The sequence below is a fragment of the Heptranchias perlo genome, chromosome 18 (assembly GCF_035084215.1).
Source record: "Heptranchias perlo isolate sHepPer1 chromosome 18, sHepPer1.hap1, whole genome shotgun sequence".
Lineage (NCBI taxonomy): Eukaryota > Metazoa > Chordata > Chondrichthyes > Hexanchiformes > Hexanchidae > Heptranchias > Heptranchias perlo.
In genome coordinates, this window is record NC_090342.1 from 3936432 (window position 1) to 3963845 (window position 27414).

At 45.8% G+C, this 27414-nt stretch overlaps 2 protein-coding genes across 2 annotated transcripts in view; both read left to right on the forward strand.

The window, feature by feature from the left end:
* The window catches only part of mybpc1 (myosin binding protein C1), a 126252-nt gene extending 108544 nt beyond the window's left edge, over positions 1-17708 (forward strand). The window contains exons 28-31 of the mRNA XM_067999993.1: positions 353-512; positions 2207-2343; positions 3004-3190; positions 16748-17708. Coding sequence (XP_067856094.1) covers positions 353-512; positions 2207-2343; positions 3004-3190; positions 16748-16842 — 579 coding nt within the window. The 3' untranslated portion in view covers positions 16843-17708. The remainder of the gene's footprint in view (positions 1-352; positions 513-2206; positions 2344-3003; positions 3191-16747) is intronic.
* An 8496-nt stretch (positions 17709-26204) lies between these two features.
* The window catches only part of chpt1 (choline phosphotransferase 1), a 38983-nt gene continuing 37773 nt past the window's right edge, over positions 26205-27414 (forward strand). Inside the window, exon 1 of the mRNA XM_067999237.1 lies at positions 26205-26512. Within this exon, the coding sequence (XP_067855338.1) occupies positions 26279-26512 (234 nt within the window). The 5' untranslated portion in view covers positions 26205-26278. The remainder of the gene's footprint in view (positions 26513-27414) is intronic.

Sequence of the window (27414 nt, forward strand, 5' to 3'; positions counted from 1 at the left end):
GCCTGAAAGGGTGGTGGAAGCAGATTCAATAGTAACTTTCAAAAGGGAATTGGATAAATACTTGAAAAGGAAAATTTTGCTGGGCTTTGGGGAAAGAGCTGAGGGAGTAGGACTAATTGAATGGCTCTTTCATAGAGCCGGCACAGACACGATGGGCCGATTGGCCTCCTTCTGTGCTGTATGATTCCAGACTGATAGCACTGACATGGTCCTCCATATTCGCACTTGCTCTGATGCGAAGGCCCCGTACCTCTGCAGTGTTACAGGAGCTGAACGGACAAGACAACACCACGTTTGCTGCAGTTCTTTCGAAACCAACGGTGATGCTGTGATTGTTTCTCTCCCACCGTAGGATTGGTACACAGTGGTCGAGCACTACCACAGAAACAACTGCGTCATACCGGAACTCATCATCGGAAACGAGTATTACTTCAGAGTCTTTTCTGAGAATATGTGCGGACTGAGCGATGAAGCCACTATAACGAAGAACAGCGCCGTGATTCAGAAGGGGGGTCTGTTTAAATTCTCCATTGCAATGATTCCTTCAGTAATCGTTTTGTCCAGTGCTGCTCTGGGCATGAAGAATTGCCCCCCGTCTCTAATCTGCGCTCCCGCCAGCGAGGCTCCCCCTCGGGAGAAGCACCTTTCAAACTTACCCATAGCACAGGAGAGATGACGGTTACCTTTAGTTAATCAATCACTTAATTATCGGTGGATCAATTAGAATTCTCTACTTTAATCATTCATCAATTTTGTATGTTTCCACGTCCTATCACTAACTCTCATTAGCGTTTTGGACTCTACACCAGTAGTAACATAGGAACAGAAAGAGGCCATTCAGCCTCTCGGGCCTGTTCCGCAATTCAATTAGATCATGGCTGATCTGCACCTCAACTCCATTTACTCGCCTTTGCTCTGTATCTTTTGATACCCTTATCCAACAAAAATCTATCTTACCCACACCCTTTTGGGGGAACGAGTTCCAGATTTCCACTACCCTTTGTGCGAAGAAATGCTTCCTGATTTCACTCCTGAACGGTCTAGCTCTAATTTTAAGATTATACCCTCTTGTTCTGGATTCCCCCACCAGACGAAATAGTTCCTCCGTATCTACCCCATCGAATCCCTTTATCATTTTAAACACCTTGATTAGATCACCCCTCAACCTTCTATACTCAAGGGAAAACAAACCAAGTTTATGCAACCTGGCCTCAATAATTTAACCCTTTAAGGCCTGGTGTTATTCTGGTGAATTTGCGCTGTACCCTCTCCAAGGATAACCAAGCTAACCCAGTGTTGTGCCACAGTGCAAAAACTACTTACGTGCCATGGTACAAAATACACTGGCTTTAAATTAAATGTTTGCTAAGTTTTGGCACTCAGATCCTGTGGAGCGGGTTAGTGTAGCATAATGTTACTAACTGTGGCTTGGCAATCATTGCCATAGTTAGAGAATCGGGCACAGAGGGCAGCACATCCGATTCACGCCACTCCTGATCTTCTGGTCAATAAAATTGGACAATATCCCTATAATACTTCTGTTACCTCTAAACTCGACTATTCCAATGGTCTTCTGGCCGGCCTCCCATCTTCTACCCTCCGTAAACTTCAGCTCATCCAAAACTCTGCTGCCCGTATCCGAACTTGTATCCGAACTACTCCCATTCACCCATCACCCCTGTGCTCTCTGACCTACATTGGTTCCCGTTCCGGCAATGCCTCAAATTTAAAATTCTCATCTTTGTTTTCAAATCCCTCCATGGCCTTGCTCCCTCCCTATCTCTGTCACCTCCTCCAGCCCTACAACCCTCCGAGATCTCTGCGCTCCTCCAATTCTGGCCTCTTACGCATCCCCAATTTTCATCGCTCCACCATTGGCGGTCGTGCCTTCTGCTGCTTGGACTCTAAGCTCTGGAATTCCCTCCGTGAATCTCTCCACCTCTTTCTCCCCTCCTTTAAGACGCTCCTTAAAACCTACCTCTTTGACCAAGCTTTTGGTCACCTGTCCTAATATCTCCTTATGTGGCTCAGTGTCAAATTTTGTTTGATAATCGCTCCTGTGAAGCACCTTGGGACGTTTTACTACGTTAAAGGCGCTGTATAAGTGCAAGTTGTTTTTGCTGCTGTTATAATGTCACCGCACTTTGATTTAGGGACAACGTAGGTCCAATCCGTGCGATGTTCTAATTGTCGTCATCTGTTGTAGGTTTGGCGTTAAAGACTCCCAAGTACGATGACTTTAATTTTAGCGAGATGCCCAAGTTTACCCATCCTTTGATCAACACAGTAGCAGTGGCTGGATACAATGCTACCTTGAACTGCAGTGTGAGAGGAAACCCCAAGGTATTGGTACATTACGTGACTTTTTCGTCGGAGGTAAATCTCCACATTTTGCAATAAAAAAAAGTCTTTAATATTACAATCACTCTAATTTCTATTGTCTAATGTAGTTTAGATTTACTTTATATTAAATGCATCCTCAGTCTTTTCTCTAAGCAATTATGACCGGTTTGCATTAGCTTCCTGCACTTGTGTACTTTCAATTTGTCGCCAATTGATAAAATGTGCAACATTTTTGTAAGTTCTCTGGCTTTACCAGACTTGCTGGGAGATGAGTGCCATCTCCCCGGTGTCCTGGCCAATATTTATTCCCTGAACCAACGTCACTAAAAAAATACAGATTATCACATTGCTGTTTGTGGGATCTTGCTGTATGCAAATTGGCTGCCGAGTTTCCTACATCACAACAGTGACTACACTTCAGAAGTACTTCATTGGCTGTAAAGCACTTTGGAACATCCTGAGGTTGTGAAAGGCGTGATAGAAATGCAAGTTCGTTCTTTCTCTCTTTTCTTCTTTCTTTTCATTCTTTTCTCATCGATACGCGGTCATTTGTTTGATTGACAGCTGCATTGGCTATGTAATAACAGTGAGCCCCTATGATACACAGATGGGTGTTTCTGCTCACTCTTTACGTACAATGTTTTTGTCTTTTCCATTTAGCCTAAAATAAGTTGGATGAAGAACAGAATGATAATCGAGAAAGACCCTCGATATCGGATGTTTAGCAGCCAGGGAGTCTGCACACTGGAGATCCGAAAGCCCAATCCATATGACGGTGGGCTATATAGTTGTAGAGCAATCAATGCTCTTGGTGAGGATGAGGTGGAATGTAAAATGGAAGTCAAAGGTAAGGTTACTGGATAGGCTTGAATATTTGCTGTTTCACTCGCTTTCTTAAAAAAAAAATTAAATGATTTTTAACTACATTTTATCTGTTTTCTTTACAACTTTGAAATCACATCAGGCTAGAAGTTACAATGGGCGATATTAGCAAATGGGAGGCATTGAACGGGTGACTGTGCAATCTGCTGCTCCCAGTGGACAGCGCTGCCCTCAGGGAGCATACCCCAGAAATGGGCACACAGGGGAGCTGCAGATCTCCCCTTTAATGCCCCGATACTGCGTTACCACTGTTTTAATGGTGGCACTCACGGGTTTCTTTTAAACTGGATAGCTGGCACAGTAATGGCGTGCAAACACATCCATCGTGCTTTGCTTTGATTGTCACTAGTTGTTTTGGCACACCGGCTAAAATAATCGTGACCTGCCGTAATGTTGTAATTCTTTCTGGTAGAATGTGTGGACTTCAGAGATCAGAAGAGTTTAAGGGAGTCTTAATACTGTTAGTGATTAATTATTAACTAGATGGAGAACCGTTTCATAAGTTAAAGGAGATGCACATCACAATTTTATAAAATCACCTGAGACTTTAATGTCCCCTGATGGAATGATCTTTGCCAAGTAGTACAGGGTAGTGGGAATCTGGAACTCTCACCCAAAAAGCTGTTGAGGCTGGGGAGTCAATTAAAAATTTCAAAACTGAGATGGATAGGTTTTTGTTAGGCTATTAAGGGTTACAGAACCAAGGCAGGTAGATGGAGTTAAGATACAGATCATCCATGATCTAAATAAATGGTGGAACAGGCTCGAGGGGCTGAATGGCCTCCTCGTGTTCCTATGTTCTCGCTTAATATCCATGTCAACTTCCCCAGTAAAATCAGACACCAATGAGAAATATTCCCCCCTTTATTTTATTGCCCCAATCTTTCCCTAATAGAGGCAGGGCCGTCGATTTGGAGCTAGAAGTCTTCAAACAGCTGAGCTATTTTAGCCGACATTTACAGTTGGAATTTTTGCAAATTAGGAGTACGGGGTTCAGGATTAATGCGTCCATTTTACACCTCTCCCAATTATTACCCATTAGCACCAGGAATGCAAATTCGCAAAATCTACCTCTTTAATTTCACACCTTTATTAGCCAATATTTTTAATTAAAGAATTACGATGTATAAAATTACTGAATAAATGGTCTCTACAGCCAGAGATTGAACTGCAATCCCAGTGATCTCTTCTTAAAAAGGCCTAAGTTACAGTGTACACCTTCTGTAATGACACAGTACACACTTGAACATGGCATGCCTGTGCATTAGTGATTTTTGCACAACTTATTCAAAGTCGCACACAAGTGTCCATATGAAAACAGGCTGTCACAAAAATAATTTAAGGAACAGGAGTTTTATATTTAAACAGTGGAAAAGTTCAGAAGGCAGTAAGAGCAATATTGTCGCTAGCTGCTCTCTAATAGATAGCTGAATAGTTAGAAGAGCTGTATCTTTTAATCTAAATTTATTTTATTTTTGTTCTTCTTGTGGGAATCTTTTTCAAACTACCTTAGGATTCCAATAATAATGCAGCAAGATTTAAATAATTAAGGACCCTCCATTCGGAATTGAGACAGACACAATAAAGTGAGCCTACTAGATCGGTACAACCCAGGATTCCATTGGTGGAAATACAGATTGGCACTTACTCAAACTATTCACATTCAAACTGACCATCCAGACTGCTCTCAACTCATACTGTCCTTGTTTTATATATGACTCTCATCCCACATTGCTGTCCATGCGATCTGCTCACCAGTTCGTCCTGCTCACCAGTTCGCCCTGCTCGCAATGCGCCCTGCTCGCAATGCGCCCTGCTCGCAATGCGCCCTGCTCGCAATGCGCCCTGCTCACAATGCGCCCTGCTCACAATGCGCCCTGCTCACAGACTGCCCTGCTCACAGTCCGCCCTGCTCAGAGTCTACCCTGCTCACAATGCACCCTGCGCCCTGCTCACAATGCACCCTGCTCGCAATGCACCCTGCTCACAATCCACCCTGCTCACAATGCGCCCTGCTCACAATCCACCCTGCTCACAATCCACCCTGCTCACAATCCACCCTGCTCACAATCCACCCTGCTCACAGTCCACCCTGCTCACAATCCACCCTGCTTACAATTCACCCTGTGCCCTGCTTGCAATGCACCCTGCCCCTGCTCACAGTCTACCCTGCTCACAGACTGCCCTGCTCACAATGCACCCTGCGCCCTGCTCACAGTCTACCATGCTCACAGTCCACCCTGCTCACAATGCACCCTGCTCACAGTCTACCCTGCTCACAATGCACCCTGCGCCCTGCTCACAATCCACCCTGCTCACAATCCACCCTGCTCACAATCCACCCTGCTCACAATCCACCCTGCTCAGAACAGACTTTACTTTTAACCCATCCTGATCTCAACCTAGAGTTTAGATTTCTGTGGTGAACACTTTATTTGAAAATTAGAAGGACTAACGGAAAAAAATCTTTTAACAATTTGTTTAAAAACTTCTACAACTTGTATAAATTTAAAAGGAAATTTAGCTTCAGGTGACTCAGCGTTACACTGAGTCATGCACTTGACTTCCTCGACAGCCCATCACCTAATACAGAGTTCCACCAGCAGCTGCCCTGTCTTATCTGGTATCTTCCCCCACAATCTCAGCCCATTTGATGTTAAGCCCCTCCCCACCTCTATAATGTATATTTTTTTCCATCCATCGACATTACTCTGGATAAGGTAAGGATCCAAACTGAAATATTGCCAAAATATATTATCTTGTTACACTGTACACTGTCACTGCGATGCTGTGTGGTGGACTTTGTGCTGCAGCACTGTGTTATGATTTGCTTTCCTAGCGTTTTTCTTTGTTGAAATGGTCAGCTGAAGACTTGTAAGCTGTTATGAATGTGATGGACTCATGGTTGGTTATCGCATGGATCATCATGCAAGTTGGATGACTGCATCGTTGGACTGTACTGCATGCATTGGCGCGCATGCGGGACAGCGGGCGATTAGTGTTGAATATCCCACTGTGTTGGCTGAAACAGTTACCACTCGCTAAGATAAATAAAATTGTGCACAAGAGGAATGACAGTGATGCTGCATTGGATTCTCCCAATGGTTTCCAGTCTAAGACCCAACATGCTTGCCAGATGTGCTATTTCCTAATGAATTCTAATGAACATGTGTGTGTGTGTGTGTGTGTCTGTGTCTGTGATAAACCCTCTGGAAAAGTAGCAGGGCTACAGTTCACTGGTATCATATGGTTTTGTGCAAGCTCTCTTGTATGTTCACAATCTATCATAATATCAAGCACCAGTGTGAACTAAACAATACTAGCAATTTGCACATTGGTGTCAATAGTAACACTGTTGGCCATGTGATGAGAATCAATGGTGCTGTTTGTATCAAATTGGATATCCAGGTGGTGAAGGATAAAATACTAGAGCCTGATCTTCAGTTGCTTCCAAGCCTTTATTCACACATGTGGAGATGCCGGTGATGGACTGGGGTTGACAATTGTAAACAATTTTACAACACCAAGTTATAGTCCAGCAATTTTATTTTAAATTCACAAGCTTTCGGAGGCTTCCCCCTTCGTCAGGGGGAAGCCTCCTGATTTCACATCGTTCACCTGACGAAGGGGGAAGCCTCCGAAAGCTTGTGAATTTAAAATAAAATTGCTGGACTATAACTTGGTGTTGTAAAATTGTTTACAATTTATTCACAGAGATCCACATGACACCCACTCCACACCGAGATCAGCTCTTATATAAATGGATACAAAAATGTCCCCAATTGATACGCACCACCTAAATACAATTAACACTAATTGATATAAATCACATGGATACAATTAACACCATTACCAGGAGTAGTTTAAATTACTACAGTATTAAGAAAGGATCCTAGTCCCAATCAGGTTATACAGCATCTGATTCCGTTTGGGGAATAAGCTGTAATTAATGACCATATTTAGAAAATTCATTTCAAACTGTAGCGCACACAATCTTTATGGAAATTTTGCCATCAGATCTTTTTGTACTGAAGCTATCAGTCCCAAAATTGCAAGGTTTATAAGATGATGAAAGGAATAGATTTCACCTGCAATGGCTTCTCTTCCCGCTCCCACACCATAACCTCTGGAGTCCCCCAAGGATCTATCCTTGATCCCCCTCCTAGTTCTCATCTACATGCTGCCCCTTGGCGACTTCATCCTAAAACACATCAGGTTCCACATGTACACTGACGACACCCAGCTCTACCTCACCACCACCTTCCTCAACCCCTCCACTGTCTCTCATCTGTCACACTGCTTGTCCGACATCCTGCACTGGATGAGCAAAAATTTCCTCCAACTAAATATTGGAAAGACCGAAGCCATTGTCTTCGCTCCCCACCATAAATTCTGTTCCCTAGCCACTGATTCCATCCCACTCCCTGGCCACTGTCTGAGGTTGAACCAGACCGTTTGCAACCTTGGTGTCCTATTCGACCCTGAGATGAGATTCTGACCACATATCCGCTCCATCACCAAGACCGCCTACTTCCACCTCCGTAACATCGCCCGTCTCCGCCCCTACCGCTGCTGCTGAAACCCTCATCCATGCATTTATTACATATAGACTCGACTAATACAATGCTCTCCTGGCTGGTCTCCAATTTTCCATCCTCCATAAGCATGAATTCATCCAAAACTCTGCTGCCCATATCCTCACTCGCAACAAGTCCCGTTCACCCATCACCCCTGTGCTCACTGACCTACATTGGCTCCAGGTCCACGAACACCTCGATTTTAAATCCCTCCATGGCCTCGCCCCTCCCTATCTCTGTAACCTTCTCCTGCTCTACATCACTTCGAGATCTCTGCGCTCCACTAATTCTGGCCTCTTGCCCATCCCCGATTTTAATCGCTGCACCATTGGCGGCCGTGCCTTCAGCTGTCCAGGCCCTAAGCTCTGGACCTCTTCACCTCTCTTTCCACCTTTAAGACACTCCTTAAAACTTATTCTTTTACCTGTCCTAATATCTCCTTATGTGGCTCGGTGTCAAATTTTGTTTGATAATCGCTCCTATGAAGTGCCTTGGAACGTTTTACTACATTAAAGGAATTATATAAATGCAAGCTGTTGTTGTGTTCGAGTTGACAGTTTGCTCCAATTAAATAGGAGTGGGGATAGGGCTATAACACTATAGGGCCATTCTGTGACCCACACTGGGAGTGGGGATAGGGCTATAACACTATAGGGCCATTCTGTGACCCACACTGGGAGTGGGGATAGGGCTATAACACTATAGGCCCATTCTGTGACCCACACTGGGAGTGGGGATAGGGCTATAACACTATAGGGCCATTCTGTGACCCACACTGGGAGTGGGGATAGGGCTATAACACTATAGGCCCATTCTGTGACCCACACTGGGAGTGGGGATAGGGCTATAATGGTATAGAGCTCATTCTCATCACCAACTACTCTATCCAATTCCTTGTGTGAGGAGCTTTGGCCGCCTGAGAACAACTCTCCCTCAGAGATTAGCGACCATTGTACACCTACGTCTGCTATGTCAGCTCCCTCACACCATCAGGCTCACTGCACTCCTGACTCCTCCCGACGCCAACATTTGGAATTGTTTGAATTCTTTATGAAAATCAATAGGTGTGGGCAGAGAAAAGGGAAGGGACATTAAAACAGTCACCAGTCTTCAGAATCATTTAATGTTCAAGAGCAGTGCAGTTGATGAGTTGACTTCCTTACCCCTCAGTGACAAATCAAATTTTAACACTTCCAAAAGGTTTTGCTTATCCTCAGTATAGACTAGAGGGCTGGCATAAGGTGTGCGGAGCATGCCCGCGATCTTCTGATACGTTCTCTGTGTGGGCGAGGCTGCCCGCAGCAAGTGTGCATTCAGGAAATCGGTCCTTAAAGATAATTCCAGCACTTACGCACAGTGTATAACCACTGGCTGCATCTTTCCAGAGGTTTATATCTTTTCTTATCACCATTAACTGGTTCTTTGACAAATAAAGATTGCTTGAGCCTCTCTTGATCACAGTTGCATGCTTTAACCTAGCACCTCTGCTTAAGCCCTTAACCTAACGTCTGAGTGCATCTCTCTACCAGTCCCTCCATGCTGCTTCTGTGTTTATTTCATGTTGGTCGGTTGTCTGTGCTACTCGAGTTAACAAAAGAACTGCTCCATCTTACCTCCACAGTAGTGTGTTCTGACAATTCAATGTTGCTGAAGTCTGACAGTTTGTCTCTTTTTTCCTCCTTAGTTGCGCAGTAAGGATTTGTGATTTATATATGTTCATCCAGGTAAGCTTTCATATGAACCAAAAAGCATATGAAGCTTATGTATTACCCCATTTGCCATACTGAGCCTGATTTTCCTCTTGTTCGGACCAAGTTGGCACAAAGCAGGGTGCAGAGTGCTAAAGTGTAATGGGGGTTTTAAAAGTCAGAAGTTGCCTTCGTGACCACATCCCTCCTTTGAAAAGCAAATGTTTACGCCCTCCTGAAATATAATTCGCAGAGATTGCAGTTCTTGAACGAGCACTTAACGCGCCAATTCCAAATTCATCTCTGTGCGAGTTGAAGACAGACATTAACCTGTTCCAGGCCAGAGCCCTTGTCCAAGTTACACAGAGAGGAAATTGGCACCAATGAGTTAAGACTAGACTTGTATTCCCTCGAGTATAGAAGATTAAGGGGTGATCTAACTGAGGTGTTTAAGATGATTAAAGGATTCGATAGGGTAGATAGAGAGAAACTATTTCCTCTGGTGGGGGGGGAATCCAGAACAAGGGGGCGTAACCTTAAAATTAGAGCTGGGCCGTTCAAGGGTGATGTCAGGAAGCACTTCTTCACACAAAGGGGAGTGGAAATCTGGAACTCTCTCCCCCAAAAAGCTGTCAAGGCTGGGGGGCAGCTCAAAATTTCAAAACTGAGATTGATAGATTTTTGTTAGGTAAGGGTTACGGAGCCATGGAGTTAAGATACAGATCAGCCATGATCTAGCTGAATGGCAGAACAGGCTCGAGGGGCTGAATGGCCTCCTCCTGTTCCAATGTTCCTCTGATGAGATCAGTGCCGATGGTAATTTCCACTGTAGAATTTTAAAGCTGTTTTTACAACAATATATAGTCTAGAAATGATCCTCAGATTCCTACTCTGACTAAGACAGCTGTCAAATTTGTTTTTTTTTTAAAAAGTTTATTTTATGACGTGACCTTCTAAAGGGGTCCCTCCCCTCTCCACAAGAAAATATTCATCCGTTTTTTTTTTGTTGTTGTTTGAAGTGTGGAATCATAGAACTTTACAGCACAAAAGGAGACCATTCAGCCCATCATGCATGTGCTGGGATCTCTGAAAGAGCTATCCGCCCGGTCCCATTCACCTGTTTGGGAAGCAGGATGAGCTGTCATTTTCTTACATCAAGACGCTGTTGCAAAGAAACAAAAAAAGAAGGTTTTGTCAAATATTTATTTTCTGAAGATAGTGCCTTTTAATACCAACTCTAGGGTGACCTTCTTAACCAGCCCAAAAATGGTTAACTTGTGCTGCTTTGCCAGACCATGAGTGGGTCATGCGGGATGCCAACGTGCTCCCTGGTGACTTGGCACGCCAGCTTTAAAGTCAATAAATCCCTGCGTCGGGTAACCCCCAGTAATCCCACGGGATTCTCGACGGGCATGTGCAGATGCACGCCCCCTGTTTGTACCCCATTCTGCTGCCAAGCAGATACTCTGCGTTGGCACCATTAGTACTTGCACCTGTGCACTTGAGAGGAGAATTGGTTCGACTGTGTTACATTATTGAGTATGGCCAGGGCTTCATTGTCACGGATAATGAGGTATCTGCTGATGGAGCGAGCTGACATGGTAATACCATCATCTGCATCACCCTTTTAACATTTAATTGAAACTAATGCCGATCTCTAGCACCTAGCTTAACTATTTACACAAAACATCATGGAAACTATGCGGAACATGTAATGTATCGCTGCAAATGGCGGGAGTTGGATTCAAATGTTTTGCTGTCCTCAGTAAGGTGGTGAACTCTCTGATGTATTTTGTTCAAAACTCATGTTTGTTTCACTGAGATGGGAAAGAAAAGGAAATATTGTTCTGTATGTTTATCTAGGCTTTCTTTACTTTTTTCTACATCTATAGGTTACTACAAATCTTACATCCTCTCCACAAGTCTGTTGTCACGCTTCTGTGGCCATCGTTTACCGCTGTAAATTTGCTATGTCAACATTTTCCATTCAATTTTGCTAGGTAAACTGTCACGGTGCAGTTGCAGGCTATGGCCACAAGATAGCATTGTAACGTGAGTTCCCGAAGTCTTTCTTTCAACTCTGTCGCCATCTTGTATATAAATCTGCCAAGAGCTATCACCGCAACTGGAGAACACAGTCCAGGAGCTCACAATTCCGTTCCCTTGAGCCGATGCATAATTGGATTCCATTCCCTGAACTCCAATGATGCCTTTGGTTCTGATGGTTACACTCTCATCCTTCTCAAGATGCAAGCCCCTGTGCTACTCTTTCCCTTTACTTTTTTTAATCCACCTTTTATTTCCCTCGGAGAAATTTGCTCATGTTCACCCTATCCCTAAGAAGGGTGATGACTCTGGACTAAATTTTATGAATTAGTGCTCCCATCACAGAGAGCTGTGTGCACCATACACAGGTGTCGAGAATGTGAGCATAGAAATCAGGGAACCTCGCATGATTATTCCAGGAGCACTAATTCAGTTATCCTTCAAACTACCCCCACTGTTGCCCTTGCACTACTACATTCTAAATTTATGGAAACTGCTTAATTCTCAAATTATCCGTCACCTTGAAAGTTCAGAGCTGATCCATGATCTATATGGTTTTCAGCAAGGCTGTTCATTGGTTATTTTGCACCATATTATTGATACCATTAAGTCTCCTACCTAAGCTGTGTTCCTAGCTCTCCTCTCAAATATCTCTATCTGTACTGTAATACAGAGAGTGTAGATGTAGGAGTCAGCCATGGCTCAGTGGGTAGCTCTCTGAGTCAGAAGGATGTGGGCTCAAGTCCCACTCCAGAGGCTTGAACACATAATCCAAGCTGACACTCCCAGTGCGGTACTGATGGAGTGCTGCACTGTCGGAGGTGCCGTCTTTCGGGTGAGACATTAAACTGAGGCCCCGTCTGCCCTCTCAGGTGGATGTAAAAGATCCCACGGCACTATTCGAAGAGGAGCAGGGGAGTTCTCCCCGGCTTCCAGGGTCAATGTTTATCCATCAACCAACATCACTAAAAAAGATTATCTGGTCATTATCACATTGCTGTTTGTGGGATCTTGCTGTGCGTAAATTCGCTGCTGCATTTTCTACGTTACAACCGTGACTACACTTCAAAAAGTACTTCATTGGCTGTGAAGCACTTTGGGATGTCCTGAGATTGAAGCATAGAATTATAGAAAATTTATGGCACAGAAGGAGGCCATTCGGCCCATCGTGTCCGCGCCAGCCGAAAATGAGCCACCCAGCCTAATCCCACTTTCCAGCTGTTGGTCCGTAGCCTTGTAGGTCACGGCACTTCAAGTGCATATCCGAGTATTTTTTTAAATGTGATGAGGGTTTCTGCCTCTACCACCCTTTCAGGCAGTGAGTTCCAGACCCCCGCCACCCTCTGGGTGAATTTTTTTCCTCAACTCCCCTCTAATCCTTCTACCAATTCCTTTAAATCCATGCCCCCTGGTTATTGACCTCTCTGCTAAGGGAAATAGGTCCTTCCTATCCACTCTATCTAGGCCCTTCATAATTTTATACACCTCAATTAAATCACCCCTCAGCCTCCTCTGTTCCAAAGAGAACAACCCCAGCCTATCCAATCTTTCCTCATAGCTCAAATTCTCCAGTCCTGGCAACATCCTCATAAATCTCCTCTGTACCATCTCTAAGGCAATCACATCTTTCCTGTAATGTGGTGACCAGAACTGTACGTAGTACTCAAGCTGTGGCTTAACTAGTCTTTTATACAGTTCTAGCATAACCTCCCTGCTCTTATATTCTGTGCCTCGGCTAGTAAAGGAAAGTATCCCGTATGCCTTCTTAACCACCTTATCTACCTGTCCTGCTACCTTCAGGGATCTGTGGATATGCACTCCCAGGTCCCTCTGTTCCTCCTCAATATCCTCCCATTTACTGTGTATTCCCTTGCCTTGTTTGCCCTCCCCAAATGCATTACCTCACCCTTCTCCGTGAGTACATGAAAGGCGCTATATAAATGCAAGTTTTTTCTTTTTTTTTGGTCCTCTGACTCTTTTCCCCATCAGTTCGGGTGTCCGATGGCTTTGCCTTCTGTCGCTGTGTTCTTTCTTCTTTATCGATTGTCCAATCCTATCCTGTACATTCAACAAGTTCAATCAGATCCCACGATCTCATTGCTCGCAACTCCCGTTCCTCCACCCTTGCAGTGGCTGAATCGTTAAATATTGATCGACTTGCCTTTAAATGTGACAATGAAAAGGGTCTCAATTCCTCATGGATTGATGCCTACGAATTATGCTGTGTGAACGTTGGCACAAGGATGCTCGACCTGTTCACGGGCACTTCCTTTTGTTATTTTAACAGAACCATTAACTTGTCATGAAATGAATGGGTGAAAACCTGTGTTAAAATAGTGGAGAAGATATGTGTTAAACATTCGTACAATGGAATTTCAAGCTCACCGTTTCTTCATGTTCCTTGCAAGTCTAACCAACGTCTCCCATGTCTGCCCTCGATGGCTCCTTCTTAATCAATCAATGTTTGTGACCTCACCATCTCCTAGGAACAGGAGGAGGCCATTCAGTCCCTCGAGCCTGTTCGGCCATTTTATTAGATCACGGCTGATCTGCACCTCAACTCCATTTACCTGCCTTTGCTCCATATCCTTTACACCCCTTACCTAATAAAAATCAATTGATCTCAGTCCTGACAGCTCCAATTGACTGCCAACATCCACAGCTTTGTGGGGAGGAGAGTTCCAGATTTCCACTACTCTTTGTGTGAAAAAGTGCTTCCTGATTTCTGTTCTCAAGTGAAACTCCTTGGGTGATAGAGCTGCCTCCAATGAGCTTGATTTTCTCTTTTGTGTCAAACGCTTCTCCCCTCAACACCACTTCAATCTCCAAAAAGCCCAAATCCACCCAAGACTGGAACAATGTTCCCATATCTGGGAAATATCTTTTAGCATCTCTCTCCTGCATGACATACAAGAAAAGACATCATCTGATAGAGGATTTCTTTCCCCCCGATCTCCGACTCCTCTCTCTGTCAGTTTTCCTTTCCATTCTCTGTTTCACCAATTCTGCTATTGTCACTGTCCCCGTGAATTTTGCTCTCTTTACATTTACATCCTCATTATGGTGCAATAAAGGCTCTTGCTCCAATTCATTCTTTCCAGAACCTCAAAGCTTTGGAACTCCTTACCTCTTTAAGTCTTTCCTTTCTCCTACTTCTTTTTTTTAAGGCTTTTAAAACTTAAGATGGGATCTTTCTTCCCAATTTACTCATCTTCATACTCTTTTCAACCTGGTGATGTCCTGCATCATGAACCTTGACCTACACCTTGTTTCCCAATAATAGGAAAACATATATTTCAAAGATGTACGGTTGTCTTCTCATATTGCTGAAATATCTGTCAGCAATATGAGAAGACAAACACTTAACCCATTGTTATGGCAATCCTCAGTCCACTATTTTAAAGGAGGCGCTAACACGTTCAAAATAAATTGATTAGTGTCTCCTTTAAAATATCTAATCCCCCCCCTCCGCCATCATCAGTGCATCGTGGCTGGAGTGTGCACGATCCACAGGGTGCAGTGCAGCAGCTCACCAATGTTTACTACGGCACCACCTCCCTCTCCCCCATGACATCCATCACCGGGAAGGACAAAGGCAGCATCGTCATGGGAACACCGTCGCCTCCAAACTCCCCCCCACCAAGTCGCACACCATCCCGACTTGGACACGTATCAGCCGTTCATTCATCGTCGCTGGGTTAGAATCCTGGAACTCCCTCCCTAACACACTGTGGGAGCACCTTCACCACACGGACTGCAGCGGTTCAAGAAGAAGACCCACCACCACCTTCTCAAGGGCAACCAGGGATGAGCAATAAATGCCAGCCTCGCCAATGACGCCCACATCCCAAGAACAAATTTTAAAAACAGGTTAATACTCCCATTAAAATAGTGGACAAAGGATTCCCAACCAATATCTTAAGTGTCAATTATTAATACCTGCTGCAGCAATTTCTAGCCTGTAATTCTTAAATATAATACCCATTTACACGAATCTTGCCACACAAAAATCTCCATCAATTCAACTAAAACTACAGTATTGCAGCATTTTGAACATATCTTTGTATTGATATATTAAAGACTAGGTGCACTGCCTCTGAGTCAGAAGGTTGTGGCTTCAAGTCCCACTCCAGAGACTTGAGCATATAATCTAGGCTGACACTTCAGTGCAGTACTGAGGGAATGCTGCACTGTCGGAGGTGCCGTTTTTCAGATGAAACGTTAAACCGAAGCCCCATCTGCCCTCTCAGGTGGACGTAAATGACCTCATGGCACTATTTGCAGAAGAGCAGGGGAGTTCACCCTGGTGACCTGGCTAAGATTTATCCCTCAACCAACATCAGTAAAACAGATTATCTGGTTATTGTCCCATTACTGTTAGTGGGAGCTTGCTGTGCACAAATTGGCTGTCACGTTTCCTATATTACAACGGTGACTACACTTCACAAAGTACTTCATTGGCTGTGAAGTGCTTTGGAACGTCCTGAGGATGTGAAAGGTGCTATAGAAATGCAAGTTCTTTCTTTCCTGTCAACTTTTCCATTTCAAACTCCTGGCCCCATTTATAATCTGCTAATGTAAATTGTACAGATAGTCTACCCATCATTTTCCTTTGTCACAAGCATCACAATTAAAATCTGACCATCAATTCTACAATGACTCAAGGTAGGTAGAAACTTGAGAAACCTGAGGAAACTTAACAATTCTGTTGATGCACCTAATCAGCAAATTTGCATATCAGTGAGTTTTAATTAAATCTGTTTGTGATGATACAAGCAGAAGATTAAAATCACTGCTGTTTGGTGATGTAACAATGAAGACAGTTTAATGGGGAAAAAAACTGCCAGAAGTAGTAAAATATTAAAATGTTACTAAGCTGTTAAATTGCAAAAGTTGTAAATGGTCTGGTTGAACGATTTTGTTTTAAAGAATTAGAAAAAGTTTTTAAGTAAAAAGGTTGGCAGATGGGGTTAGATGAAATAGGATGGGACGAGGCTCAGGTGGAGCATAAACACCAGCATAGACCAGTTGGGCCGAATGGCCTGTTTCTGTGCTGTAAATTCTATGTAATTCTTTGTTTAAAAAAAAAGCATTGAATCCTGAGCATTTTTACTTCAACGTCTGATTTTGTGGACAATTTCTGAATAAGCTATTTTCCACACCCAGGCCTGTCCTTTTGAAAAATTAACCCTTGTTTTCATACCATTTTAGGTGGCTTCACGTTTCATGAGCTCTTGCTACAGGGAGTGCCTCTGAATATCATAGACTCGTACATGGACTCAAAGAATATTTTACCCCAGAAGTAATGACGTCCACCACAACGTGCATTGCGAATCGTTCGTTTCTCTTCTCCCTCTGTGTTCTCCGATCAGAATGCGATTGTAGATTTTCGTTAGAGTTTGACAAGTGCTTACAATGTGCGGAGGGTACTAGTTTGCAACAGCTTAGAATGAACTTGAATGGTCCATAAAAGGTGTTTGATGCTCAGAGCAGTGTTTTTAATGGTTTTAACATATCAATGATTAAACACTAAGCATAATCGGATGATTTTTTTTTTGGGGGGGGGCTTGCAATTCTGCCATTTCTAATCACAAATCTGTGCAGCCATTAATACAATATAAACGGTGGGTTGATGTATTGCATGCTGAATTATGATGGTAAATATTGAATGATTGTGACTGAGATGGCATTGCAATGACCTTATTAAAGACTATTAATAGTCTTTTCAGTTCCACTCTAGTCCAAAACTACAAACCGCCTTCTACATTATAATGCTACATTCTAAAACCGTGCATGATGTGTTATCAACATTCACTGACACTTTAAAATTAAAATGTTAATAGATTGCGGATTGGCACTGACGAATGTGCTAGTTTGGGGATATGTTTCATATCCCTGTGTACCCCAACCCACAGTTTGATTTTCCCATTTTACTTTGTCGAAAAGGTTTTTGCTGTGCACAGATCCCATTGGAGGTATCTGCTTCTGTTAAGCCAACCGTCATGTGTTGTTCGCATTCACTGGTTCAGCCTGCATTCACAAACCACTTTCTTACAATGTTCTGTTGCATTACTTTCGAGGAAGCAGACTGCAAGTGATGAGACGGGTTTTAAACTGCTGTGAATTGCTATAATATCTTTAGTGCATGAAAATGTGCTTTGAAAGTGGTAAATAAACAGTTTAAAATTATAACCGTGGGACTTTTCTGCCTCGGTTCTTGGTGTATCTTACTGACGTTTTATTAATGTAATGGTGTTCGTTTGGAGTAAAACCCACATGGGACGCACTCGCTTCGAGTCGGCTGACTCCATTCGGACTCCCCCAGTGTGGAGCGGCACCCACAGGGAGAGAAACCAGTGCCCGATTTTTAACATTCATATAAACGTATGGACAGGAAATCTAGGGCCACTGATCCCACAGGTTTACTTGATTAGCGCTCCCTGCGAGCGCCCGATTGGAAAAATCAGCCTCCTTGTACCTTTAGCAAATCCCTACATAACACTGACCGCACTTCAGAAGTGACTTATTGGATGAGGAGCACTTTGGGATAATTTTGAGAGCATGATTATGGGGACAACTTCTTTCCCTAAGAAAGACAGCATCAGCTGTGGCTCAGTGGGTAGCGCTCTCACCTCTGAGTCAGAGTCGTGGGTTCAAGTCCCGCTGCAGAGACCTGAGCACAAAATCCAGGCTGACGCTCCCTCAAAGGACTTTGCTTGAGGGAGTGCTGCACTGTGGGAGGTGCCCTCTTTTAGATGAGACGTTAAACCGAGGCCCCGTCTGCCCTCTGAGCTGAAAGTAGAAGATCCCACGGTACTGTTTCGAAGAAGAGCCGGGGAGTTCTCCCCAGCGCCCTGGGGCCAAATATTTATCCCTCAACCAACATCAGTAAAACAGATTGTCTGGTTATTATCATATTGCTGTTTGTGGGATCTTGCTGTGCACAAATTGACTGCTGCGTTTCCTACATCACAACAATGACTGCGCTTCAAAAAGTATTTCATTGGCTGTAAAGAATTTTGGGACGTCCTGAGGTTGTGAAAGGCGCGATATAAATACAAGTGTTTTCTTTTTCTTAAAGTTACTACTACCCCAGTCAAACATTGTGGCTCCAACTGCATTGATACAAAGACCTTCTAAGCTTATTTTTTCAGCTCTGACATACTGAGCACTAACTCAGTCCAATGCAATACTCATCAGGTAGAGTACCTGCAGCGGCTCCCCAAACTCCCGTCCTTTACACTGTTATACGCCAAAGTTATGGCAGGACACCAGGGAATGCCTGCTGAAATTATATCCCCTTGCGTTAGCACTATGATCAGTTTACAGAGCATGTACAGTAATACTCATTGGTGCTACAGTATACCAGCAGAACACAGTGCAGGTTAATCGCAGTCACCCATCGTCTCAGTTTCTTTCTGTCATATTTAAAGCCGATTTTTCCTATGCATTCAGTATCTTCCATATCCCAGGCTCTTTGACACCAGAATCAATCGGTGCTTTTACACCGTGCGAGACCCCTCCTGCTGTCCCAGGTTCCCCGAGTATCGCAGAACCCAAAGTAAAGCTATCGGCACTCATTATTTTTTGGCAGGACTTAGAATCATAGAATCATACAGCGCAGAAGGAGGTCATTCGGCCCATCATGCCTGTGCCGGCTCTTTGAAAAGGCTATCCAATTAGTCCCACTCCCCCATATTTTCCTCATCGCCCTGCAGCTTTCTCCCCTTCATGTATTTATCTAATTCCCTTTTGAAAGTTATTATTGAATCTGCTTCCACCGCCCTTTCAGGCAGTGCATTTCAGATCATAGCAACTCGCTGCGTAAAAAAATTTCTCCTCATCTCACCTCTGGCTCTTTTACCAATTACCTTAAATCTGTGTCCTCTGGTTACCGACCCTCCTGCCACTAGAAACAGTTTCTCCTTATTTACTCCATCAAAACCCATCATGATTTTGAACACCTCTATCAAATCTCCTCTTAACTTTCTTTGCTGTAAGGAAAACAATTCCAGCTTCTCCAGTCCCTCCACATAACTGAAGTCCTTCATTGCTGGTACTATTCTAGTAAATCTCCTCTGCACCCTCTCTAAGGCCTTGGCATTCTTCCTAAATTATGGTGCCCAGAATTGGACACAATACTCCAGCTGAGGCCTAACCAGTGATTTACAAAGGTTTAAATTCTATGCCTCTATTTATAAAGTCAAGGGTCTCCTATGCTTTTTTGACAGCCAAGCTACCTGGGAATCCTGGAGAATCTAGCACAATATTGAATATCCTAGAGACTCCAGGATAATAGAAAGGTATCCAGAAACACCAGGACAATATAAAGATATCCAGAAACACCAGGGCAATATAAAGGTATCTAGAGACACCAGGACAATATAAAGGTATCTAGAGATACCAGGGCAATATAAAGATATCCAGAAACACCAGGGCAATATAAAGGTATCCAGAAACACCAGGACAATATAAAGATATCCAGAAACACCAGGACAATATAAAGGTATCGAGAGATTCCAGCCTTTATTAAGAAGTCCAGACTCTAAACATCCATCACCCAAGGTTTTCTATTCTGCCGTCTTTGTTCCCAAGGCTGGTGTTTAGGTTAATAAAACATGGTTTTTATCTATTGTGGCTGCACTACAGGTAAGTTAGTCTCTGACCATATATGAATTTGTGAGAAAGTTTAGATTTAAATGTAATCTGTGTGTTGTTTAACCTTGAGACCAGGCTGTTTGTGACCTGTGTGAAGACTGCAAAGTTCTGCAGGCTTTAACTTGAGTATAAAATGGATTCGACACTCGCTCCCGATCCCCTAACATCAGGCCAGATACATTTACTGCAGCCTTTCACCATATCTTTAGATCTCTCTATTAACAAGGATGATACCTGAACAGAGAAAGACTGAACAGGCTGGAGCTCTTTTCTGTAGAAAAGAGAAGGCTGAGGGGTGACCTGATAGGGGTCTTTAAAATTATGAAGGGGTTTGATAGGGTAGACGTAGAGAAAATGTTTCCACTTGTGGTGAGCCCAAAAATAGGGGCCATAGATATAAGATAGTCACTAATAAATCCAATAAGGAATTCAGGAGAAACCTCTTTGCTCGGAGAGTGGTTAGAATGTGGAACTTGCAACCACAAGGAGTAGTTGAGGCGAATAGCATAGATGCCTTTAAGGGGAAGCGAGATAAGTACTTGTGGTTTAGCCTGAACTATATATATATTCTTCACCGTAAGGGAGGGCAAATCAGATGCATTTGTTCAGTCTGTCAGAGTAGTGTTTTTCCTTTGCAGAGGTCAGGAGTGTACTTTGGACAACTCATACATTGTTAACCCTGAGCCATGCTAACCCTATCAGTTCATGCATAAGGTTAAGTTTATGTTCATAGGATGGTTGGGTTTGCCGAATGAAGCTGCCTTTTCTGGCGAAAACAAATAAATGAGTATTGGGAGGGAGCCCAGCTATTACTTTAACTGTCGTATTTCTGTGCCAATAAGAAGGTTCTAGGTGACTTAATGGTTCAATACATTGGAGCCCCTCAGAGAGATATTTGAAGGTTAGCACATACACCCAGCACCCAGTCTCAGTGTGGTGCAACAGGGAGGCCTTGAATGGAGCTTAGATGCTTCTTCATAGAATGGGTGAGAAAATCAGAGGCAGTTGTCCTGTAGTTCCCCTCCCTTCGTCCCACTTTTGGTGGCCTTGCCTTCAGCCATCTAGGCCCTAAGTTCTGGAATTCCCTCCCTAAACCTCTCCGCCTCTCTCTTCTCCTTTAAGACGCTGCTTAAAACCTACCTCTGCGACGAAGCATTTGGTCACCTGTCCTAATGTCTCCTTATCTGGCTCGGTGTCAGTTTTTGTTTGATAATTGCTCCTGTGAAGCGCCTTGGGACGTTCTACTACGTTAAAGGCGCTATATAAATGCAAGTTGTTGTTGTTGTCATGCAACTGATTTTGGAATAGAATTCTAACAAAGGGTCACCTGAAAGACTAACTTGTCTTCTCTCTTTCCTGCTGTGTGTTTTCATAATTTTCTTGCTCTGTATAATGCCTGTCTTCATCCTGCAGGGACTTAGTGGAAAGGAGAGATCAATAAAACACTGCAATTAACCATGACTTGTTTCCCACCGTTATTGAGTTAATTATTTACATCTTTCGAGGACTTTCATCTCTATAAGACCATTTGTTGGGAGGGGAATCATAATCTGCTCTTGGATGAAGGAATATTTAGCTTTATCTGTCATTTTATCAGGCCTTGGCTCAGTGGGTAGCACTCTTGCCTCTGAGTCTTAAGGTTATGGGTTCAAAGACCCACTACAACAACAGTTTGCATTTATATAGCGCCTTTAATGTAATGAAAGGTCCCAAGACACCAGTGTTGACACCGAGCCACATAAGGAGATATTAGGACAGATGACCAAAAGCTTGGTCAAAGAGGTAGGTTTTAAGGAGTGATTTAAAGGAGGAGAGAGAGGTTTAGGGAGTAAAATTTTTGCGCTCAACCTTTTTTCCACCAGAGCAAAGCATTTCAGCAAAGCAGAGTTGTAGCCGCAAACAATTTCATCCACTGGGACTATGAAAACACCCAGCTGTGCGGTTGTAGACCTTGTGGCTGGAGGTTGTGGGTCGGTGGGAGGGCACCTGATTATCATGGGGCAGGTGGATGCATCTCCAGCGACCGACGTGCCGTCTTTCAGACGAGACGTTAAACCGAGGTCCCGTCTGCCCTCTCAGGTGGATTTAATGATCCCACAGCACAATTTCGAAGAAGAGTAGGTCAATTCTCCCCCGTGTCCTGGGGCCCAATATTTATCCCTCAACCAACATCACTAAAACAAATTATCTGGTTATTATCACGTTGCTGTGTGTGGGATCTTGCTGTGCACAAGTTGGATGCTGCGTTTCCTACATTACAACAGTGACTACACTTCAAAAAGTACTTCATTGGTTGTAAAGCACTTTGGGACATCATGAGGTGGTAAAAAGTGCTTTATAAATGCAAGTCTTTAACATCCACCTGAACCATCATGACAGGGCTTCAGTTTAATATCTTACCTAAAGTACAGCAACTCTGACAATGCAGCACTCCCGTCTGGAATGGAGCTTTGAGCCAACAACCTTCTGAATCAGAGGCAAGAGTGTTACCAACTGAACCAAGGCGACGTTTAGAGCCAAGATGAGGCACGTTAGTGTGTGCGATGCTCACAATCTGATAGTCCAGAAAGGCAGCATTACCCTCAACGTGTAGCTTGAATTGAAAGCAGGAGATCGCCTCCATTCCGGAGGTGTTGACATGAATGGCACCTTGTGGCCTCATTGAGAAATTAAGAACATAAGAACATAAGAAATAGGAGCAGCAGTAGGCCAATCGGCCCCTCGAGCCTGCTCCGCCATTCAATAAGATCATGGCTGATCTGATCCTAACCTCAAATCTAAATTCATGTCCAATTTCCTGCCCGCTTCCCGTAACCCCTAATTCCCTTTACTTCTAGGAAACTGTCTATTTCTGTTTTAAATTTTTTTTTTGGGCTCTTGTGGCCAAACTGGTGAAGCTGTTGAACTGGATTTGTGACTTTGGGGTTGATTTTAATTGGGGGATGCGTTCAGGACGGCCTGGGGTGCGGGACGGATAGGGAACCCCCACGGGGGACGTCAGCGTGAGGCCCGGACCATTTTACCTCCCAGGCCTCATTTATAATAATCCAGGGCCAGTGTGGGGGGGGCAGGGGGGAGAGGGGGAGCGGAAATTGGGAGGGCAGCCCGAGAACTGCAAGGGAAATGGATCCCGTCTGCCCTCTCAGGTGGATTTAATGATCCCACAGCACAATTTCGAAGAAGAGTAGGTCAATTCTCCCCCGTGTCCTGGGGCCCAATATTTATCCCTCAACCAACATCACTAAAACAAATTATCTGGTTATTATCACGTTGCTGTGTGTGGGATCTTGCTGTGCACAAGTTGGATGCTGCGTTTCCTACATTACAACAGTGACTACACTTCAAAAAGTACTTCATTGGTTGTAAAGCACTTTGGGACATCATGAGGTGGTAAAAAGTGCTTTATAAATGCAAGTCTTTAACATCCACCTGAACCATCATGACAGGGCACTGGGCAGGGGGTCTGGCAGCCGATGGCTGGCATTGTGAGAGAGAGGCAAGGCCGGGGGCTGGAGGAGGCTCAAGGACTCTTCGCTGGGCCTGGGGGGTGGGGGTGGGGGGGGTGAGAACTCCTGCTCATCCTGACCCACAAGGATTCCGCAGATTAAACTTACCGTGGCCTCTTCTGGCCGCTCCACCGTGCTTTGATTCTCAGCCCTCCCAAGTCCAGAAGTTATATCGTGTGACTACCAGGATGTCAGAAGGCGAACGAGATTGATCTTGGTCGTTCTTCCTCTAGCAAAACCCTATGTTCCTAAAGGGCCATTGCGATGCCAATGGTGTCATTAGACCGCGACCTTTCAACGTAAAGTGGGCCCCACCGCCTGGCTAAACTATGGTAAGTAAAGATGGTGGGGGTGGGAACGCATCGGGAATGCAGCGCAATCTCCCCACCCCACCCCTGCCCTTACCATCTTAAACCCCGCCGCCCGCCCCCACTGTTCCCGTCGGGTGGGGGGTTGGAGTTTAAAATCTACCCCTTGCTCATAAGACAGAAACATTACATCTTAGGTAACTAGACTTGTGTCCGTCCAGCGTGACATTTATACCGGGGAAATGGGCTTGGTCTCAAATCATAAATGACCCAGTGGAGGCCATCAAGAGGGGATGCTGCAACTCTGCTCATAACCAACTACAAACTGGTCAAAACGCTGGCTGAAAGACGAGAGGGGGCTGAATCACTGAGGCACATACAGAGCATTCTGCCACTTGCTGCGTTATGGGCCAACCAAAAGGCAAGATAGTGAAGGATACATACAAAGTCATTCATTGCCCCGCTGTTTAGAATGATTTATGGATAGGTGTAACCTGGCCAAGAGTGTAACAGGTTGGCTTGAAGGCCACAGATGTATGTGCAACATATAACGTAAATTTACGATCTATGTACATATGGGGCATGATTTTAGCTGGGAGCCAATCTACGATCACAACTCAATTGAAGGTGAGTATTTGTGCTTCTGGGTTTCCCACATGCCAGGCAGCCAGATTGACAGAAATAGAAACAGAAAATGCTGGAGAAGCTCAGCAGGTCAGGCAGCGTCTGCGGAGAAAGAAACAGAGTTAGCGTTTCAGGTCAATGACCTTTCGTCAGAACTGAGCTCCTCCAGCGTTTTCTGTTTTTATTTCAGATTTCCAACATCCGCAGCATTTTGCTTTTGAGCTAGATTGAGAGGCTGGCTGCCCGTCGGGGCGGGGGGGGGGGAGGGGGAGGAAGGAGCCGCGAATTAGAGAGGGGAGAGGGGGAAGTGAAATCGTGGGCCGTGGAAGAAATCGGAGAGATGGTGGGGGGGTGGCGGTGGGTGATGTGGATAACATCGGGTGGGTCTTAGATAAGATCGTGGGGGGGTCCAGCATCGGAGAGGTAAGGAGGGGCGGGGGGGGCAGCCGATCGCGGGGGTCCTGTCGCACCGGGTGAGCTTGTTGGGCCCGGATGAAGCACTCCTGCTCCTCCGGGCCCACCAGCAGTGCAGTAAAGACCCTCACCTCATGGATCCGGCCCTTCCCACCTGCTTTCACCTGACGTGAATTGGAAGCGACGGGAAACCCGAACAGGTAAGGTCAAATTAGTTTTACTTTTGTACGACACAAAAAATCAAGCACCTCGACTATCGCAATGAAGTACGTTGCCCCTTTAACCATCGGCCGACCGGCTTTAAGTGGGGACGGGACCTCCGGGTGCCCGTTGTGCGCGTATCCTGGGTCAAACCCGGGAGTGGGCGCGTTGGAGCCGGGATGCGGTCCCGCCCCATCGAGCTGTCATTTTAACCGCCCACCCGTTCTTGGGGGTTAAAATTACCCCCATGGAGTTACCAAGAGGCAGATTTATGTCTGAGGTAAAGTTTCAAACCTGACAATAAAAATGAATGACCTTGAGGCCTCTCCCCCCCTCATGACCCTCACACACTGGGAATTACCTTCAAAGCACAGTCACGCCCCCTCCCTCCCGGCCCCGCCCATTTCTCTAGGCCCCGCCCACCCTCTCTAGGCCCCCTCCCCTCCCTTCAGGCCCCGCCCTCTCTCTCTATTCCCTGCCCTCTCTCTATGCCCCTCCCCTTTCCCTAGCCCCTCTCCACGCCCCGCCCCTCTCGCTAGGCCCCTCCCCTCTCTCTCGGCCCCCTCCCCCTCTCCCCAGACCCCGCCCTCTGGATGTCCATCACCCTCCGGCCCCGCCTCTTTCTCTATGCCCCCCTCTCCATGCCCCGCCCCTCTCGCTAGGCCCCTCCCCTCTCTCTCGGCCCCCTCCCCCTCTCCCCAGACCCCGCCCTCTCGGTTACCATCACCCTCCGGTCCCGCCCCTCTCGCTAGGCCCCGCCCCTCTCTCTCGGCCCCCACCCCCTCTCCCCAGACCCCGCCCTCTGGATGTCCATCACCCTCCGGCCCCGCCTCTTTCTCTATGCCCCCCTCTCCATGCCCCGCCCCTCTCGCTAGGCCCCTCCCCTCGCTCTCGGCCCCTCCCCCTCTCCCCAGACCCCGCCCTCTGGATGTCCATCACCCTCCGGCCCCGCCCCCTCGCCCTCCCCCAGTGGGAGCGGCCCCGCCCGACAGGCTGCACTCTGCCCGGCTGCGGGAGATCGGCCGCCGGAGATGGGCCGCCTGTTGCAGCCCCTCAGCGAGTCGCAGCTGAAGCGCCTGGAGCAGCACCGCTACTTGGCGGCCGGGCGCTCGCTGCTGGAGCCGCCGCTGCAGCTTTACTGGGTGTGGCTGGTGGGCCGCGTCCCGGCCTGGCTGGCGCCCAACGCCATCACCGTGCTCGGCCTCCTCAGCAACCTCCTCAGCACCCTGCTCCTCATCTACTACTGCCCCAGGGCCACCGAGCAGGTAAGGCCCAGGCCCGGGGACAGAGCGGGGCCTCGCAGCCCGGCCCCGCCCCGCCCCGCCCGCCTGATCCCAGTCTGTGTGTGTGTCTGATCCCGGTCTGTCTGTCTGATCTGGTCTCTGATATTGGTCTCCGTGTCTAAACCTGGTGTGTGTGTCTGATCCCGGTCTGTCTGTGTCTGATCCCGGTCTGTCTGTGTCTGATCCCGGTCTGTCTGTCTGTCTGTGTCTGATCCCGGTCTGTCTGTGATCCCGGTCTGTCTGTCTGTCTGTGTGTGTCTGATCCCGGTCTGTCTGTCTGTCTGTGTGTGTCTGATCCCGGTCTGTCTGTCTGTCTGTGTGTGTCTGATCCCAGTCTGTGTGTGTGTGTCTGATCCCAGTCTGTCTGTGTGTGTCTGATCCCAGTCTGTCTGTGTGTGTCTGATCCCAGTCTGTCTGTCTGTGTGTGTCTGATCCCAGTCTGTCTGTCTGTGTGTGTCTGATCCCAGTCTGTCTGTCTGTCTGTCTGTGTCTGATCCCAGTCTGTCTGTCTGTGTGTGTCTGATCCCAGTCTGTCTGTCTGTGTGTGTCTGATCCCAGTCTGTCTGTCTGTGTGTGTCTGATCCCAGTCTGTCTGTCTGTGTGTGTCTGATCCCAGTCTGTCTGTCTGTGTGTGTCTGATCCCAGTCTGTCTGTGTGTGTCTGATCCCGGTCTGTCTGTGTGTGTCTGATCCCAGTCTGTCTGTCTGTGTGTGTCTGATCCCAGTCTGTCTATCTGTGTGTGTCTGATCCCGGTCTGTCTGTCTGTGTGTGTCTGATCCCGGTCTGTCTGTCTGTGTGTGTCTGATCCCGGTCTGTCTGTGTGTGTCTGATCCCGGTCTGTCTGTGTGTGTCTGATCCCGGTCTGTCTGTGTGTGTCTGATCCC